The following is a 20,642-nucleotide window of genomic DNA, read 5'->3' as shown; positions in this document are numbered from 1 at the left end:
TGCTGTCGTTGACATGGGTGCGCGTGCGTTGCTCTGCCGCGCAGAGGACGTCGGTACCGCGGTAGTGTTGCAGAACTGCAGACGCCTAGCTTTATTGCTTGTTTTCTTCTTATAAATGTTGCCTTAAACATTAGAATACATGGATCACCGCGTGGTAGTCGCCCATGACTGGTAAATAATTTATAATCGAATTTCTTCTCTCATGCTGTGGCTTCAGATGGATGTGGCGTGTAGCTGCAGCTACGACACTTAGATCATGTAAGGACTTAAAAAACCTGCAATTTAAACCTGATGCATAGTTTTAATTCACTACAACACTTAAACCAGTCTGCTTCAAGAGCTGGAGTGACAACAAATGACGTGGCAGCAGTTATAGTGCCACTTTTTTTCGTGTCTTATGTGACCTAGGTTTAAATTATAGTGGGATACAACTTAAAAAAAAACAGCCTTAACACCACTGGGCCACAGTCCGCAGCATACTGTGTTACTCCGCTAGCCAGTCACAAAAATAAACAAAATCAGCTTTTTAGTGTTCAACTTTATTAAACAAGCCAGGTATTAAAATTGTAGAGCTTATAACCTTTTTCTTGTGATTAGCTTCTTGTTTAGGTGACAAGAGAAGTTTTAACAACAGATTACCTTTTTTTGTCGTGGAAAAATTCTGTCCGGTGGTCCTGAATGTGGGCGGAGCTTCACTGCAGACTTAGGTTGTATCCGACTATAGACGTACGTCCCAGCCATCAATCGGTTGATGAAACTGAAACAGCATCAAAAATAAATTCAGTTATAAATTATTTAGCGGCCGTAAGTGAAGACCATGTGGTAGTTCATGTATTATAATGTCTAACGCATCATTTCAAAGAAGAAAACATGCAAACAAAAGTTTGGTGCCTTTTCTTTTAATGCTTCCCGTAATGCTGTTTACCATCTTAGAAGTGTTGTACCGGTATCACTCGCCTCATCATTTCACATCATCGTTCCTACATATCGCTGCAAATCACATTACCATCGAGGTAAACTTGCGATGCATTTTATAGCTTTGGATGTTACTAGTGCATAATTATCATAAGAGCTGACACTGTGAACTAAAATCGGGAACCAGCACGACTTGGCTGTCAGATAATCGCAAGAGCACCACCAACATGCTTGGCCTCATCCACTTCAGCCCAGCATACTCTGGTGAAGAGGTGGAAGAAGATAACAATTTAACCGCCAAATTATTTTCGAAAATCGTACCAACACAACTGAGTTTTTTAAGTTGTCGTAATTTTTTCCTTGTAATTCTGACTGAAATTATGTCACTTCATTGGTTTCTGGTTGGAATTAACAGAAAAATTTTAAAAACAAAAAGCTGGCCTTGAGGGCAAAGGCTTTCCCTCAATGTATGCCATAGCAATGTGTTACAATGTACAGAAATGCGCTGTATTTATTTTCTGATATGCTGTAACACACTGCAAAGTGCATAGTCATTGCTTTGTGCTAGCACAATCAAGGTCTAATTATTAGCAGTTAGTGTGCACTTTACCAGTGCATCACCATCGTCATCATCACCATTGCTCTCATTGTCATCTGAAGCTGTCTCCACCTTGCAATAGAGTCACTGTCGGGAACAAATTAAGTTTAGATTTTCAGCAACACTGCTGTCGGAACTACTCCAAGAAGTAGCTCTTTTTCTCAAGAAATCGCCGCCACCAGCATTCTTAATATTTGATGCCATTATGAAATGAATATTGTCAGGCTTAACACAAGTGCTAAAGGCACGAAACCCATTTTTTTCATGTACAACTACCGCTGTGTAGTGTTTAAAACTGCAAGCTATGCAGTTGCCAGCCATAACTCATCTTTGGCGGTGGGAGGAGCACCACTTTAGACCGGACGAATGTGAATCGTCATTGGTGATATTAGTACAATCTCCCATGACGAGTACAGCTCGGGGTTTCTGGTTAAAGGGTTAACCCCCACACCTTTCAATTCTTTTCCTCCTGTCATGCGCATATTGTCAATCTTTTTTGCTTGTATAATGTGCAGTATATTAGACATGCTGTACATGTTCTCTGTTGATTTAATTAAGCTTATGTGATTTTGTACCACACAGGGATGTTCTACAGTAGCTCACCTCAGTTTTCTGAATTTGAGCACCTTTCACAGCTCTGCACACACTGCATACAGAAAAAAAAAGATCTTATTGATTGCAGTGATTTTGTAATGCAAGCTAGGTGTCCTACCTGCATAGAAATAAGGACTACGAAATTCATCTCTCTTCATAGACAACCAAAATTCAATATCCTGTAGCGACCATTTTCCCCCTGAAATAACCAAATGGTCAACTCATATTCTCTGGTGCACATTTTGATGAAGAGCACGAAAAAAGTTCATCAGAAAGTCGTAGGGTATCAAAGAAAGTGCCCCTTGACACCCGGAGGTCTGCACAGGCTTCTCTTTAATGGGGGGGGGGGGGGGGGGGGGGGGGGGGGGGGGGGTAGATGCTTATGCTAGTGCCTTTTCATGCCTTCTGGATAGCAGAGAACGAGGAGTGACAAATATTGTGCCCCCTCCCCCCCATGGCTCCAAGCCTGTTAGGTGGGCCACTGCCCCCATTCACCCCCTCTGTGCATGCCTTTGTTGACACCATTGTTTTGCTATTTCCGTCTTGTTCAGTTGTTGTCCATTGCCGATGTACACCTGAGTTTGTACAGCCACAGTCAATGAATTGATATTTTCATGTTCTACACTGTGTTAGTCAGGATACATACGTGGTTGCTCTCTGGCACAAACTGATTATCTGCAGTAGGTTAGTTAAATGGCTAAATTTCTTCTGCTTTGACAAGGCAGCTGGCAGTAGCTGCACAGTAATTTTATTATTGAGCGACAAATCAGCTCTTTTCTACTTTGCACTATATACTTACACGGGAAAAGTGGCCCACAACTGTCTGTCATGGGCAGCATTCAATTTATTGTGTCCAGCATTTAAGGAGTATGTTTGTAAAGAGTTAGGAAAGTTGACACACAAAGAACAAATGGAATTCAATCTTTGTACTGAAGCAAATTGCTAAAGGGGTCAAGTGTTTGGGCTGGAGACCAAAGTACACTATATGGAATGTATCCTAACTAAATGTATATGAAAAAGTTTTTGTTATCAAATGTGGATATGTATTGGTATTCCTGATTTTTATGATGCACTGTACCGCAACTAGATTGTGTGTCTACATTGCAGTCCTGTCCATTAAGGAGCATTCTGTTCTTTCATTGCAGAAAGTCGTCCTAGACAGTATTCATGATGAAGACCACAGCTACACGGGAGATGGATATGTCAGGTATGCAGTCATACTGTTTGTTTTATCCTCTTGCAGAACAATTGCAGAAAAATCATGCTCACATTCACTTTGCACATACTATATATATGTTGTCCATTTTTTTGTTCTGTCTGTACCACACTCGGGGCAAAGTAAAAATGTCATTAAAATTGTGCTCTACAGTCTTGTGAGCACACTTGAGAGTCCTTCCTTGCCAAAATGAAAGGAATAAAGTAAGGCCAATAGCACTGCTGTCAATTACTCCATTGCCTTTGCTTGTCCATATTGGTGGAATGTGTAGGGCAGGCTTTTTCACTGAACATTGAACTGGGCTTGCAAATTTAGAAATTATGCCAACAGTTATGTTCCATATGTACAGACAGCCACTGAGGTGCAATATCACAGTGCCAACACATCTTCATTTCGTGCTTTCTTTTTTTTTTCTTTTTTGCAAGGCACATCCTTTTTCGAGCACTTATGAGCAACATAAACTGAACCTGAGGCTATACTGAACGTGTCTGTTCGTACTCATCCGTTGATATTGTCATTATTCTTGACTGCTACTTCCCCTAACTCTTTCCCAAGTGCATCTCCTAGGTTTGTGGAAGGTGCAGGGTTCAATATTTAGTGTTGACACGTACCCTCTGTTTCTCAAATGAGTACAAGCTTTCCCCTGGCCTGGTGCTCGGCTTTATCGTAAGTGAAATGCTTAGGGAAAAGTAGGTCTTTGGCCTCACCTCGTGCAGACCAAACACCGTGAGCCATGACGCTCTTTGGCCATTGGCCATTGGCCAAAGAGCTATATCTGCACCATTAAAAATTATCATCATCATCATCATCCCCCCCTGCCCTCCCTAGTGCAGAGTCTAACACAATAAAGTATTGTGGCTTAGGTCTCCCATTGTGCCTTTTCCATTTAACAACTTGTGCATGAGCAGTTTATAAGAGCTTCATGTGTTTATTATGCATTATTTCCTTTATAAATGAGCCGTCTTCTGCTTTTATTTTCCTTTTGCAGTTTGGCTGTTATTTATGCTGTCTTTGCCATCTCCAACTGGCTGGCACCATCAGTCATCAGCTTCCTCGGCCCAAAGTACACCATGCTGTTTGGCGCCGTCACATACAAGTATGCCAGCCTTCTGATTTTCTTTTTCTTTTTTCATTACACAGAAGGGTAAAGGGAGGAACAGAAGCTTATTTCTTCAGTCAATGCCCAAAAATTGCATCAATGTCTGGATTCAATTTTTGGAAGTAAGAGGCTTTTCACTGCAAAAGTTGACTTGCATATGATGTAACTTTTGTTGCAAAAATATGACACATTGTCATGTTGACAGATGTGTCATAATATGTCTGTGTCATTTGACTATATTGTACAAAGTTTTTTCTCACATTTTCAGTGTATTCATAGCTCAGTTCCTTTTTCCTGTCACGTGGGGCCTATATGCTGCATCCGTTGCCATTGGTGTGGGCGCTGCAAGTAAGTTTCTCTCTTGCTGCTGAAGTTCTCTCGTGGTGTTCTATACTTATTGGCAGAACAAGCATATTCTGCGGAGTAGCTAATTAGTTTTTCAATGTTTCGTATGTTGACAAACCAACCGGGACTTAGAATTTGAGGAACTTTATAATACATAGGACCTTTCTTGGGTGCTAAATGATCCTAAAATTGTGGAGAAAGTTTAGTGGTGAGGACGTGTAGCATGCGGGGAGGCTTTTTTTATGTTTTTCTATGTTTGTCAGAGTTAATTAGCCATTGGAATGCCTATATGCATCATGTGATATGCCGACTTTTGAGTAACTGAAACTGCTCTCTGTAAATAACAAAGCCTGTTCACTGATTGATAGGCAGTGTTTTCATCTGTCGCTAGTTTCTGATTTTTAATCTTAAACTAATTAATTCTGGTGATGCTCAGCAGGCTTATCTTGCAGGATATGGCTGGGATAATGCATACCGGTCAAGAACTGGTATTGAATGTAAAGAACAAGTATTTTAGATCAATGCTGGAGGAGGAGGCGTGGAAAAGAGGACAAACATCTATTACAAATGCTGGACACAGTAAATGTTGAATGTATACTGCACCAAGCTTCATGTCAGCTTTCTCTGTGGGATTGTGATGCAAAAAAAAATGTCACTTTCCTTTGCATGCAGTGATATGGACAGGCCAAGGAAACTTCTTGACCATCAACTCCGACAGCACCTCCATGTCCCGGAATAGCGGTATCTTCTGGGCCATGCTGCAATGCAGGTGAGCTGGCATCAATGTTGCCGAGTTTTGTGCACTGCCGTCTGCAGGACTGTGCAAAATTTCTACTGTGCAGCAATTGAGCAGCCAAGGTAAAGGTAATGAGGGCTCATTATGACACACATACAAAGGAAGCTGACAGTCAACAAAACCGACGAGCGTATAGGTAGGGGAAATTTTTAAAAAATTGCGGTGTCGATCAGTTGGAAAATAATAGTCTAATTATTTTACTGCTGAAAGGTAATTGATTAGGAAGCAGAAGAAAAAACAACCTCATGCTGCCAGTGGGATCTGAACCCATCACCATCTGATTTCATGTCTGGTTTCTTCTGCTTTCTAATTAATTATCATTCAGCAAAAAAATAGTAGCACTGTTAAACTCCCAGTGATCAACACCACAAATTAAAAAAAGAATCCCCTATGCTCTTTGGCTTTATTGACTATTGTCTTCCTTCATAATGCATAGCAAGCTTAACCACAATGCATGTCACTGTTGTTAGGGTGGCATTTTCTGTTGTGGAGAAGCTTGCTAGTGGAATTTCGCTGATGAATTTTAAAGGGACACTGAGGGCAGGTTGAAGCTGGCCTGTACCGATAGATTACCACGATAGATTAGAGGCCTCTACTTGACTTGCGTGAGCCTAAATAGGCTACGCTGCAGGCAGCGCCTTGATTGCACTGGATCATAGATTCACCATGATTTTGCCTTTGTTCTGTACTCCTTCACATGCAGCATTCTCGTAGGCAAAACTATTCGTCATGGCTGTTTTGAACATGTCGAGTTTGAGGTTGTTTGACACGAGTCCTGTGCTGCTAGCTGTGACAGAAAATTAAGGTACGCCTTTGATAGTTAGCTTCGATAGAAGCTGCGGTAATTCCAAAAAATTAATTCAGATTATATTGCGAATTTAGTGACGCTAAATTTCATCAGGGAATGAACTAAAAGATTGAGCCCATGGAAAGAAAAATCTTCTACAGCATGTTCAAAATTTGACTTTACTGGTTTTTTTTTTAATGTGAAACGCCGTACGCTAATGCCACTTTCACACGTTGGCCAGGCAGACACAAATTGGGGTAATAATTGTCTCCGTAAATTCAATAATTAACAAAAATTCATTGATTAACTTTTTATTGGCTGAAGTTAGCGTGCATATTTATATTGAGAACATGGAGGCAGTTGCTTTTGAGGGCGATTCCATTTTGTACAATTTTAATAACGTGCCTGGGTCCTGAGATGCACGCATCTAAAACTTCATTCTAGTTCGTCTAATTAGCATGCGAGAAAGCAGCTCTCGGCGTGAAGCACCTCCCTCGTGTGGCGCAGCTGTTGCGTATCAGTACTTTGTTTAAAGTAGCTTTCTGCTTAAAGAACTGCTTGAAAGCTGCAATTGTGTAGCAAAATCCTTCTTTGCTCTGTGCCTCTTGGTATCCAACATCTCTGTACCTATGCTGCTGCTACTGTAGTGCGCTATCTTTTTTTTGTTTTTGCTTGTAATAAAAAAGCTTCTGCTGACCATGATCAGACCACGGGCACCTCCACGTTCAATGTCTTGGTCAGATAATCGGCTTCATAATCTCGGGTACTGTTAATAATATTAGCTCGCATGTGCCTGCTTATGACGTTGATTACGGAATTAAATTTTTTTTTTTCAATTTTTACACACAACTTCTGCCACATTGGTACCCATTGTTTTAATTTCCAGCATTATATCCCTATCAGGCACTAAATATTAACAATTTATTAATAACTTTTTAATTTCCAAATTATTGTAAGGAGCCTGTCAAGTTTCCACAGAAAAAATTCCCTCCGAATGAATAATTATGCAATTTCTGCCAGGTCCACGTATATCCACGTTGTGACTCATAACTGCTTTCAAGGTGCCACTTGTATTTCTTTTTACTGATTCCCGTCATATGAAGTCATTATGTAAATAAACCACTGCATTTTAGGCACTTCAAAACTCTTGTGTTTGCAAAACAAGCAAATTTCTCACTGGAGGCACATCAGAGCTACCGTAAAACATGAAGGTGTCCAGTTTAAAAAACTATTTTTTGCGTTCGTCTTGCATGCCTGACTTGCTCTGTTTCTGTGCATGATTTTTCAGGTCTCAGTACATGTTACTGCAACCACTTTGGGAGTTATTGCACCTTGTATATGAGGAGCTGGATAGTAAACAGGTCACGTCCACGAAGACAGATGAAGCACCTAAAGCGGATATTTTGTTATTCTGTTTTAGTGCTCAAGCTGTGAAGAACTCTGTTTCATGAGGGCCTAATCAACACATATCAGCCACAGTTCACAAGAAGTTGGTCCTGTAGACAGTTATACTTAACATCCCTTCATTCCTGAGATTTTTGTCAGGTTTGGCTAATTATTTAACAACTTTAAATGAATGCATGAAACATTATGTTCACGTAAAAAAAAAAGGTGTTCAGTAGCGTGTGCAACACGCGTAAAAATGCTCTGCTCTGCCTTTCCTTTCTTCGTTTCAGTCTCATCTGGGGCAACATATTTGTGTACATCCAGTTCCAGGGCCGCGACCACATTGACCAACACAGCCGGTACACTGTCTACGGTGCACTGACGGGAATCGGAATTCTCGGCATGTTGCTCTTGCTCCTGCTTCGGGGCGGTGGCATTCCTCACCGCAGAAACGGTCAGCGAGAGACGTGAGTAGTGATGAGACAGTATGTGCTTGCAAATTGCATTCGCTCTCTCACCTCGGTAACAATTTACCACATTGTGTCAGATCCCCTGGCATGTGCTGTCCCTGTTGCACATTCCGTAACGGAACTTGTCATTAGTACTACTCATTACAGTGGCTCAGAGGGTTTGTTGTTCAGCTGCTGGGCCCAAGGTTGTGGGATTGAACCCTGGCTGTGGCGGCTGAATTTTAATGGAGGCGAAATGCAAACGCTCATGTGCTGTGCAATGTCAGTGCAAGATCCCGAGGTGGTTGAAATTATTCCTTAGATGCGTCCACTACGCCATCCTTCATAGCCCACGGGTCGGTTCAGGATGTTAAACCCAACATATACCGTTCCATACTTTGCCCTTATGATTATTATTAAAGTTATGATCATATGATATTCAATGCTACCTACACTTGTATATGCCTGTCAGATGCTTTTGGTTGTGTGTACTAGATAGCCTTGCTGCATTGAAGGGTCTGCTTCTTTGTGGTTTTTTTCTTGTTTGGCACTGAGTGGATTAGTGTGAATAATGCTGGTCTTTTAATGCACTTTTCTGTGTTTTCTGTCAAATAAAATTAGAACGCTGAACATATTGTTAATCTTAGTTTATTTCACAATCTCTGTTATTAGTCTTGGTCTTCTTTTCCTGTACACATACCTTCACTTGGGGGTGTTCGCTAGCTTGTAAGAGAACAAACTTCCACCATGTTTAATTATTTTCTGCTTTTTTTTTCTTTTAATGTGTAGCGGCCTCCATGTAAGTAAATGCCACTGAAATCTAAATACTGGGACAAAGATGAGACCGTAACTGAGTATTGTGTCTGATGCTTTCAGTGTAAGCAGCAGCTCTTATTTTGGCATTAACTGGCCAAGCAATTGGCATTTCAATCATTGCAGCTCAAATATTCAGTCTGAAAGTTGTTGAGCATCACGTGGAGGAGTGAACAGCACAATTTCTGAAAGGGTACTATCATTCTTACAGTACCTTTTTCAATGCTTTAAACAATGCCTGCAAAGCCCTGGAAGAGAGACAGATTCTGGTAGTAGCATCTTCAGTGTGTTGCGTGGATGATCACGGTTGTGAAAATTTTGTTCTAGACATGCAAGTACAGCGTCCTGATCATGTTAAAAGGTTGCACCATCATTGTGCTGGCATTTCGGTACATTTTATATAATAGCAAGCATTTTAAGTCAACAAAATGCTCTAGTTTGAGACATGATTGTGGCCACCGTTAGTTCGTTAACACATTAAGTTGTGCTGGTTGGTAATGGCTTACTGGATTCATCTTCTTCGCAGTTTTTAAAACACAGACACTACATCTAAGAAAACAACTCTTTTGGAGGCCCTAAAATATCTCATTTTTAAAATACCTTCCTTTGTTATCTGAAATTTTATTCATTTATGATTGGCTTTTTCCAACTGTGCAGTGCAAAATCAGTCTCATTTTACTTCAAATCAATGGACAGCAATTAAATGCCATGAGAAGTGCTGATTTCTCGAGGAAGCTCATGGCACCTAGAATGATTAAATATTTTTGCTTGTTTCCTTGTGAAAAACGAACAGCAAAGCTATTCTCTTTGGTCTTCATTTTACAGCATCAGCTGTGAGAAGTAGTAGTAGTAATAGTAATAATAGTAGCAGTAGTCGGAGTAACCAATGAGTGGTAACCACGGTAACCACTTGGAGGAGGGGATTGTCATGGAAGGAGGAAGGTTGCACATATGTCACTCATGGTGTCACTGAATTGTGTCATGGCACCACAGCCTGCTGAATGGTCCAAACTGAGTGATGACATGTGGCACAGTGTAGTTCCTGTCCCTCAAAACTCCTCGCACTGCTGTGACGGCTTCCCGAAGCACTTGCATAGACCGCAGCTTTCAGGATCAGGCATTCATAACCTCCAGCCACTCTACAAGCCTTCCTTCATGACTTTTAAGGACTGGGAGAGAAGTGCTGCTTAAAGAGGAGGCATGTCTGAAAATAAAAGGAGTGATCTGTAACTGTACATACATGCATGTCACTCTCAAACTCTTTACCTCAGTACATGGCGAAATGAAATTATCTGCACAACTGCTGCTGGATCTTGCACTACGCAGTGGTAACCACCTTGAGAGTTTTTCTCATCTCGCTAAAACTGTTCTTGCTGTGTACAGCTGTTTTCATCTCTGAACTAATGGCCTGTTACTGGGTGCTATTGCAGGGATGACAAAAGCGGTCCTGCATCAGAAGTTGACGTCAGGCAGCTCAACACAGAGTCTGGCTTCGTTGACGCATTATGTACGTAGTACAGACAGTACGGTCTCATTTACACTGTAAAAGACTAATATGAAGGACATTTGTTTTGAAGTTAATTGGACGCATAGTTGGGAATAGCAGTACAATCTAAACTGATTTACTCGACGCGATCAAAAGGTTTTTCCAACCCTGCATGGCAAAGGAATGGCTGGAGAGGATAGAATAGCATAGTGGTGGGCATTATTCGACAAAAGGGACAATTTGGAAGATCTCGACTTGGTTTTATCAGCTTTGCTATGCAGAGTGCTTTGGCTTATTGCTGACTGCATTCATGAATTGCTGATTCTAGTTTTCTGCATAAATCTGAAGTAGAATGAAAAGTTGTAAAGAAGTAGTGAGCTTGACGTTTGCCACACACAGACTGTTTCATTTGTTTCATTGGGCTGTCGTAAGTGAATTTATAAATTTGGAGATCCTGATGCTTGCTTATGTCAGTTGCTGATTTCACAGACCAGTTTTAAGGGTAAAATGTGCATGTGAAAATTGAGGCAGAAAGAAAGCTTAAAAATATATCTAGCATTTTTAACTAATGAGACAGCTTTGTTGAGCTTCTCGGTAGGAGACGTTGTGCACTGCCGCATTGTTTTGGAACTTTCAAAACAGTTGAAGCATGATTTTTTCTTTACCGTGAAATTTTGCTTAAATGGCCTTTCTCCGCAGTGAAGTCCCTGAGGCTTATGAGGACAAGCAAGATGCTCATACTCAGTGCTACATTCTTTTATACTGGTGAGTATATTTTTTTAAATTTTTCTTACAGGAAGCCAAATTTATGTTAACTGACCCATAACTGCATGACTGTAGTGATCCACTTTCTGGAGGTTTCCTGCTGTAACTCTGGTTGGCCATTGCTTTTGATTGTCAAGCCTTTTTTGAGAAATTTATCATTGCTGTGAATTTGAGTTTCGGAAAACCTGTGATATGTTATTGGTCTAGTGCACTATACGAAGTGTTTTAAGATGAAGAAATTAAAATTTGATCATGCTATTAGCAGATAACGCTACTCTGTCACCTGGTATGCATAAATTGCTTGTACTTCTGTGAGCTTGGTGTGCATAGAAAGACCAGTCTGTCAAGAATGTGTGTATATGCTTTTGCTGGCATGGAACTTTGATGGCTTTTCAACATGTTCATTTAGCTAGTGGCTAAAAAAAGGAATTTTTCAGGTTTGGAGTTGTCCTTCTTCAGTGGAGTCTATGGGTCCTGCCTTGGCTTCACAAAAAGTTTTGGCAAGGACTCTTCCAAGTTTCTTGGCATCAACGGGCTTCTTATTGGTGCTGGAGAGATCACAGGTAAGGGGCAGGACATACACAGGCGGTGACAAAACATGCTAATAACACCATTTAATGTCTAGTACTGTTAAGTCTTTCTTTTTACAAGCTCATTAAAAAAACATTCATTCATGAGATATTCATGAGCTTGTGTATTGACAGAAAGTTTTGTGGCTAGGTGGCACCCTTACGCTTCTGGCAGCCGCAATTCTTAAAGTGAGACATGGGGAATAGATACACGCAATATGTGTATCCTGTCTACTGTTGGCTGCTAGATAAAGCCAGATTAAGCATGTATGTAAGTACGCAAGGCAAAGAAATGACCCCTCGCTGAAGCCTCATCCAGCATATGTGGTAGGTAAGACAGCTATCCATCCACACATCTCCTTCAGTTGCAACTTATCATCCACTGGGTAAACAATTTTCAAATTTTCAGATTTTTGCAAGGAACATGCCAAGGGTGCACAGAAAAAATTCTCGCCCTCCCTGATGATTGAAATTTCTATTGGGTTCTGATGAGCCCACATTGAGACTCAGCACTGTTTTCAGGATTTCGGTTATGCTTCTTATGACTCATTCTTGTCACAAGAAGTTGTTATGTAAACGTATCGTCATACTTTAGGCCTTTCAAAGCACTCGCGCTTGCAAAACAAACAAACAAACAAAAACACACTTTTGCCAGAGCATATCAGAGCTCCCGTAAAATGCGGAGGCTTTAATCTTAAAAATGAATTTCTGCCTCAATTTCGCGTGCCTATGGTTTGAGATGATTCTAGGCACCCTTATCACAAAGAGCTCCAGATATATCTAGTCTCCACACATTAACAGCACATTACATCCCAACGGTAACTGAAACCAACACCAAACTACGTTTACGCATGAAAATACCGTGGCGTCAGTGTTTATGGTATAAATCTGCTGCTCTTCCACCTAGATGCATAGGGACAGATATGCTAGAAGATTATTGGATTGATACTGTCGTTGCTTAACATATTTAGTGCTTTTTCGTTCGTAAACGAGGTCCCACTACAGTTTCTTAATTTGTGACCTCCTGCAATGGATATGTTGTATTATTTTGACATGCTAATAAATATGGTTCTGATTTTGATTTCTGTTCGTGTGCTTTCCTCACGTGTGGCTGGACAGTACTGTGATTAGCTTGTAATTCCATTGTGATTAACTTGGAGGACCTTATATTTCACCTAAGCTATGTGACACGAGGAGAGGAATGTTGTTAGGTGTCAGAAAGTATTCCATGCAGACACCTGCAAGGAACTGTGTGTGGTACCACGCAGGTGGCCTGCTCTTCAGCATTCTGGGCAAGCGGACCAACAAGGCTGGCAGGGACCCCATCATTCTTCTCGGCTACCTTGTGCACATTGCCGCCTTCTACACCATCTTCATCAACCTGCCGGCAAACTCGCCGCTGGGACCCACCTCAGAACCCGCCTACATCACGAGCAAGTGCGTCCCTTCTGTAGTTTGGTACAACTCACGAACAATGCAGCACACACCCCTCAAAGCAGACCTTCAGCGGCATCGACCTACTGCCATGATGTTACAGTCAACCACCTTGCACCTACTAACCACATGCCATGCCACGTTAGCAGGTGGGAGGAGTTTGACCTCGACATGGTAACAGTAGGTCAATGCTATTGAGTGGAGGGCCTTATTGAGGAGCATTTGCCCATTCATTTTTCAGTTCTCTCCACTATAAGAACATACACTGTAGAGATAATTTTTAATGAGCCACTTGGGCTACTGATATTCATTGCAGTTTTGCTTCTGAAATGCGATGGGCCAGAGTAAATTGTCCCACTTCCTAATTCAAGCTTAAAGACCATGCTCTTTCAGACCATTCATCTTGCAAGCAAGGAAACCATAACTTTGCAATTAAAACTTAGTTATTTTACTGCGTTTGTAATGCGAGCCTCATTTCCTGAAAATCTGTTGTGGGTTTTGTGACCGGAGGTTTGCATGGGTGGAGGGCGGAGCAGAGGATGTGCGCTGCTATTGCACCCCTTGCGGGGTGCAAAATCTTAAAAAAAAAGGGCAAATTGGAAAATATGAAAATTAAAAGCATATTGCTGACACAGAAGTTCTGCATCACATTGTATGACCACCTGTCAATTTTTGTTTCTTACCTGATTTTCTGTACACTAGAACAAAGACTGCTAGGCACTGATGTGCTTTTGTATTGTGCCAAGCATGCTACGAAATAAATGAGTACGTTCTAGAGCGTACTTTCAGGTTGAAAAGTGGGAGCATACAGTCTTGTTTTACAAATTTCAGGGAGAAGGCATTGCTATTCATGTATGGCTCAACCCATCATTTTTACTGCTCCCTCTGCTTTCTTTACTACCCACCTGGCAACCGGCTGAAGTGTTTGCAAAAGCATGCATGCATATCAGTGTGTGGCTTCACTACGGTTATCATAAGTCGCGCTGTTGACTACACTGTGAGTGCCACGGTCTCTGCAAGCAAGAATGAGGTGTTGAGCAATATGGCATGCGTGAAATTGTCACTGTAAGCTGCAACATAGATTGGCATTGTTACCCGATTTGGGTCTGCCTCCACTTTGGCATGCATTCATTTATTGTGGCTAATATACCATGTCAACGGTGCATTGAAATTTTCAAATGAGGGAGGGACATCTGATGTACCTGTTTTTTTTTTTGTTTTTTTTTCCAGTCTATATCTCGCCTTTGTAGGTAGCTTCCTGCTTGGATTTGGAGACAGCTGTTACAACACTCAGGTTCGTCTTTATAGTATATCTTTGCAGCAGGGCAGACATTGCTACCAACATGCTTGCAGTCTTAAGTTGTGTGCCTTAATTAGTGGGCCATTAGCCTTATTTATGATACTATTAAATGTTTATGTGATTCGCTAAGAGTGCCTAAAGGGACTGCAAAGATTAGGTCTGTTGAGTGTAAATTAAGACAGGGCAACTTTACATTGACTTCTGAGACTTGGCAAAAAAAACCTCCCTACCTTTACTTACCTCGGTGTTTCTATCTGTTCACTACTCAACATGCTATGCACACACTTCTTGACATAGGTTAATGCAATCAGCAGGTCAACGCAATGCTGTAGCGTTCCATTCAGATATTGTCATTCGGCAATCTTGTATATCACTCCAATTCTGCTGAACGTACCTTTCAACTTCTTATTGTTTTAACTGTGTTTTCTTCACAGGTGTATTTAGTTTGTTCATTCCACTGTGGACATGATATAGTCTTGCTTTAACATTTCCAGTACCACTGCCACATGCCCTTCCCGTTTCTCCATGCACATTGTCTCAGGTGAATTGTCGCTGTTTTGCAGATCTATTCCATCCTTGGATTTGTGTACTCGGAAGACAGTGCACCAGCATTCGCTATCTTCAAATTCATTCAGGTATCCAGTGGTGTTCTGAATAAATGCTTTCGCTGCAATCCAGGGGTTCCTAACCATGCATGCCGCTGAACCCCCACCTTTTCTTTGCCCACTTTATTTTTGGACTACCTGTATTTGCTTATCACAGGCTCCTTTAATATTCAGCCAGTCATTAATAATTGAATTTGGAGATCTTTGAAGGGCTACGTGTTTGAATGCTCTTTTCTGCATGCATGTCAGAAAGGAATGAATGGAAGCCGGGACATGTGGAGTTCCTCGGTACGTTTTGAAAGCTGTTGGGGTTTCCCAAGCATGAAAAGATTGTGAACCCTTTCTTCTAGCTGTTTCAGCATCTGCTTGAACTTCCACATGTCCTTTCCACTGTGCACCTTTTAGCTCAGTCTAGTAACTGAATGGCATTTTTACAGTTACGGCATCCAGTTTTACAGTCGCAGACACTCTATATCTTTCTAGCAGAAGTGATAATAATGCAGTAAAAGTGATCATGGCAAGTGCACGTAAAATTCACGTTTACATTTGCTATAGTGGCATAGCGATATTTTTATTGACGCATTTTTAACCTCACGATACAAGCCTGACCAGATGTACAGTTTGCTGCCTCAAACATGGAAATAATGTGCAAACTGCAAGTTGATGGGGTTTTTTTTTGTGCAGAACAGAGAGTCATGCCTCACCGGTGTTTGAAAATGTGCTTATATCTGTGCACTAACGACTCACTTACTCAAGTCGCTTATTGTTACTCAGGTGGGTCACCATGTGACTCACTTGTCATTGAGAGCTGATGTGAAACTCATTGTCATGAAGAGGGCTGCAAGTTACTGCCTTCAATAAAGAAATTCGATGAAAGCACCTGGCTTTTTTTACTGTTTGTGATTAAGTTAACTAATCATAGCATTTTGAAGCAGTGATAAATTTAGGCTAGTTAAGCTGAGTTCTGACTTCACATACGTACATGCTTGGAAAATTCAATGTGAAACAAGACGAAGACGAAAAGGAGGAACAAACACGCACACACGCTGAATTTTTCAAACATGCATCTACTCCAATTCACCCAATTCAGCATCCTCGTCCATATATACTTAAACACTGTGTTAGTTCTTTCATGGCTGGCTAGCAGGTGCATAACTCTCTCATTTCAGTGCTGATCCAGGAATTCCTGTTGTCATCATTCGATTTCTGCCCACATTATTTTTTTCTGTGCGCATTGAAAAATTTTCGTGCGAGCAAATAACAACCAGTCGACAGCCTGTCCCAGATCAGCCCACTTAAAGCTTTCCAATGCTGACAGAGGTGTGACAGAGGCTTCTTAATTTGAGCGTCTTGTCATACTTTATACTAGTGCCTAATTGGGAGGCCCCTTTGAAAGCATGGTTCCTAAGACTGGTTGTTCCGTTCTTCCACGGTGGCTGGCATTTATTTCTTGACTTGTTACGATTTATCTCTCTCCTTTTCTTTGCTTTTATTTTTAGTATTTTGGTGTGTGATCTTTCTCTTAGCTTAGCCTGTTCATCTGCTTTCAAACAAAGCAAAACAAAAGCAACAAGCAATAACAATCGTAATAATTAGCAATCGTAATTTCATTTTGCCCCCTTCTTTTCGTTGTGGCAGGCAATAGCAGCTGCCATCGCCTTCTTCTACTCCAACTACCTGCTACTGCCATACCAGCTTCTCATTCTGGTAGTGTCGGCCACTCTGGGCACGCTCAGCTTCTGGGTCATCGAGTGGCAGACCTACGTTGAGTACCGGCGCCATCGAAACCACACCACCCCTGATGACAGTGGAGCCGACGGGCCATGTATGTATTAGCCCCCTGCACCGCTTGTTTTTGTTTCGGGGGCTATTTTTATGCACACATTTACAGATGCTGCAGCGTGTTCTCGTGCAGGGTATTAACAGCTTGGTCTGCAGCTGCTTACCTATGAGGGCTATCGCAGGAGGCTGAATTCTGCGCATTGTCATGTGCTGGTGGAAGCTCACGGAGAGTTGATCTTTGAGTTAGTTTGAAAGACATGCTAATTAATGGGGTCCATGAATTATAGAAAGAAGCTGAATGGTTGGTCGGCTAAAATCTAGTTGCAAAATCTAAATTGCCGTGTTTTGCAGCCACCTACATCTGTAAGGGCCAATGGACCCTCCAGCCTAAGCACAAGTTATCGCAATGCTTACAAAAATTCTACAGGCGTCTGGTGCACATTAACAAATTTGATATAGAAAAGAATGAAAAAGTGAACAGCCAGAATGTACTTGACAAAATGGAGTGTTAAAAATATGAGAAAAAAAAACAAGTAAGGGGCAAAATAGCAATGAAGGTGCACCACGGTGAATACCAGAGGCTGTCAAATGCTGTTCAACGGGACCCTTGGGCTCTTTCAGGTGTTTTTTTTTTAGGTTTCCCAAGCTCTTAAATCCATGCAGGCCTCGGCTCATTCCATTTAGTTCCTTCATTTTGAGACTTATCATACCATGATTGCTGATAGTGGACTGTTTTGCTACACAGCCAGTCATTATTAATTGTTTTTCACATTTTCTTGAGGAGCTATGAGTCTGCATGCCTTTTTTTTTTTTGCATGCATGTGAGGGTGGGGGAGGGGGGGGGGGGGTTGATGCTCAGACACGTGGGTTTCTTCAGCACCTTTTCAAAAGAGTTTGGGTTCCCTGAAGCGCTAAGGAGATTGAGAACCCCTGGTGGGCATGCACAGCTCTAAGTACAGATTATTATTCTTACGGCAGCATTATACCTCTCCTTGCCTGGCATTTTACTCCTGCAGTGCAACACAGCAGCATTGCAGTTGTAACCTCTACACAATAGTATCCATTCAGTTTATGTTTCCATCTCAAAAGGACAGAAATGTCACCCTAGAAGGTAAAGGAAAAAAAAAGGAAATAAGTGTGTTTATGTTAGTTGGTATGTTTATGCACGGTTACATGCAAGACCAAGTTGAACGTGCTTACATTTTCTGTAGCAGATGTAGCCAATATATAACTTTTTTTTTTTATGGCAACAAAAGATGATGGCTGATGTGTCAAGATTTCTAAAATGTATTAGACAAGGATAGAAACACTCTTGTTTCTATTTATGAAATGAATCACTTATAATGCTTACTGCAATTACGGTGGCCCTCCATGATGAAAAGTGTGGAAACGACATTAAAACATTATCATAGGAACTGTATTAGACAGGTTAGCACGTATAGGAAGCTTTACAAAACTGAAGCTGTGCACACTTGGAGAGAGAGATTTGTTGTTAATAGTATATTGACTGTGTGAATTAAACAGAGGCTGCAAGCACATAGCCCAGGTTATGTTTGGTGCCCGGAAATGCTGGAAATGTTTTTAACGACTCACAGAAGTGTGCTGTATCAATTCTGTTCTTTCCTTATGAAGGCAGCAGTGAGGATGAAATGTGCACATTACTGGTGAGTGAGCAGATTGCTGGGAACATAAATGCTTGACTGATAACATGAAACATAAGCTGATGCGAAGTAGCCTAAGCAATCTCTTCAAGTGCATGTTTTTCTTTGCACGCTTGGTACGTCTAAGGTAGCCTGTGCTGTTTTAGATTTTATAAATGACTGACTGTCTAAATCCTTTATTAAGTCGGTAATTGTGGTGCCTTATGAATATTAGACACTTTCCAGGTGGCAGTTATAAGGTTGCTATTCATACATCAACTGGCATGTTCTTCCTGGTAGTGAGAACTCTGTTTATGGTTGCGAATTAAGTTCTGTATGCTTTTTTATTGTGTTCAAGGCTAGATATGAAAAGTTGTGAATATTTAGCCGCACTGAAGGAAGGACTGGGTCTAAATGATAAGTAATTAACTGATTTGTAAAATTCAACATGGTTAAGTACGTAGTATATAGTACTTAGATGCAAAATTTCATGGCTAAATGGCAGTTCACCTGACATGTTCTCCCCACATTTTTTTACGTAGCACTGACATGAAGAGCTGTAGCTGACGCACAGTAAGTATATATTAGTGTATGTGCTCCATGTGCAACTGGGCTGTTTGTTTGCAAGTGTATGTAATTGCTTGCAGCTTTTTTGTGTGCATTACTAAAATGTTTGAGAGTGTGATGTGCTTTCTTATATGCTGTTCTATGCATGGTTTGCTCTGCCACATTTGATTTTGCACCTTACCTGTTAGCATGCACACACTTGAGGCTGTGCTTTAATGCATCATGAGCTTCAGTCAGCACATTTTTCTTGCGCAGCATGCGTCATTTGATGAAACAAGTCGCCTTGTGAGATGTGTCGTGTTGTTGTTCTGTTTTGTGGGCTTTGTGACTTTAATCATAATGCAGTCTGTTTGATGGGATACCTACATGTCCGGTAAATGCCAAAGCACCGTCTTGTGAGGCTTGCTGAACATAGCAAAGATCTTTAACAGTTTCCAAAAGCCTCCTGCATGGCTCACAAGAATTGAACAGAACTGTGCCACCCTTTCTAGTGTTGTCTGCGTGCGGAGTGGCTGGCTGTGTCTTGGACGCTGAGAGGACAGTGCACAGAAGGGCTGCAGTTGAGACATCTAAAACTTGACGACAGGTTCGATGTTTTTCTGAACTGTGGTCGTATCATCTGCGTCAGTCTGTGACGAGCTAATTCAGACTTGCATAATAACGTACTTTGTCACATTTGCTTCTTTACCATTGGGTAGACCATTGGGTAAATTCGCTGGAATTATCAAGACAGAAACAATATTTTGCTCGCTCAGTAGGCCAGCCCACCATATTTGGGTGCTTAGGGTATGTATCATATGACAGTACCTTTTAAAAGGGCAGCTGAGGAGCTGCTGAAATATGTGCAGACCAAAGCAGAAATTTTACTCATACAAACGAAATCTTCAAGCCATCACAGCTAATATTCCAAATGTGAATTTAGGTTTTTGGATCATTCAAAGTTGTTTAGGGCAGTGAACTCAAAATTAAAGGTCATTTTTACAGCCTGGTCATGCCCTCATGTAAAACAAAGTGTGGCTGGTAAGCATGTGCAATAACTTTTGGAGAGTTCAAAGAGAGAGATGGTTTGTTAACTGAGGAATTCTTATCTCTCTTGATCCAAATTGTAGAGGTTGGATGCTTACATTATTGCATGCATTCTTATCATGCATTTGCCAGTAGTTTTCCGACCTCCCTGATGATGAAGAATGACACTGTAGCTTTAATTTTGTGTGGCAAGAGCAACTTTGATTACAGCTCGTACGAGTTCATATGTATGTATGATCCGTCTTTGTTGCTCGTATGCCTTGCTTTTAAAAAACTGCAGCAAAAGAAAAATATTACACATGATCATATTGAAGTTTACACCAAATAAATATGTGTACGCTGGCTCAGTGAAACCTCGTTAATTCAACTGCTATTAATTTCGATGAATCTGACTGTTGCCGGTTCCAATATCCAAGAGAACCTGCAACATTGATCGCTTGTTAATGTTAATCCTCTTTTTCACTAGATGC

The 20,642-nt window shown here is 41.2% G+C and overlaps 1 protein-coding gene across 3 annotated transcripts in view; it reads left to right on the top strand.

The window, feature by feature from the left end:
• The window catches only part of LOC144101356 (UNC93-like protein MFSD11), a 47,850-nt gene that overhangs the window by 25,204 nt on the left and 2,004 nt on the right, over window positions 1-20,642 (top strand). Inside the window, exons 2-14 of one of the 3 annotated variants that reach the window (XM_077634476.1) lie at window positions 3,253-3,314; window positions 4,312-4,419; window positions 4,691-4,770; window positions 5,440-5,536; window positions 8,027-8,203; window positions 10,429-10,505; window positions 11,184-11,249; window positions 11,687-11,812; window positions 13,087-13,255; window positions 14,483-14,546; window positions 15,116-15,187; window positions 16,796-16,982; window positions 19,638-19,732. In XM_077634476.1, coding sequence (XP_077490602.1) covers window positions 3,253-3,314; window positions 4,312-4,419; window positions 4,691-4,770; window positions 5,440-5,536; window positions 8,027-8,203; window positions 10,429-10,505; window positions 11,184-11,249; window positions 11,687-11,812; window positions 13,087-13,255; window positions 14,483-14,546; window positions 15,116-15,187; window positions 16,796-16,982; window positions 19,638-19,726 — 1,374 coding nt within the window. In that variant the 3' untranslated portion in view covers window positions 19,727-19,732. Of the gene's footprint in view, window positions 1-3,252; window positions 3,315-4,311; window positions 4,420-4,690; window positions 4,771-5,439; window positions 5,537-8,026; window positions 8,204-10,428; window positions 10,506-11,183; window positions 11,250-11,686; window positions 11,813-13,086; window positions 13,256-14,482; window positions 14,547-15,115; window positions 15,188-16,795; window positions 16,983-19,121; window positions 19,153-19,637; window positions 19,733-20,642 lie in introns of all 3 variants that reach the window. The other 2 variants (XM_077634478.1, XM_077634477.1) reach the window with 2 other exon arrangements.

This window comes from Amblyomma americanum, chromosome 8, assembly GCF_052857255.1.
Source record: "Amblyomma americanum isolate KBUSLIRL-KWMA chromosome 8, ASM5285725v1, whole genome shotgun sequence".
Taxonomy (NCBI): Eukaryota; Metazoa; Arthropoda; class Arachnida; order Ixodida; family Ixodidae; genus Amblyomma; species Amblyomma americanum.
The sequence above is the reverse complement of the archived record's forward strand: the minus strand, read 5'-3'. Positions and strand labels throughout refer to the sequence as shown.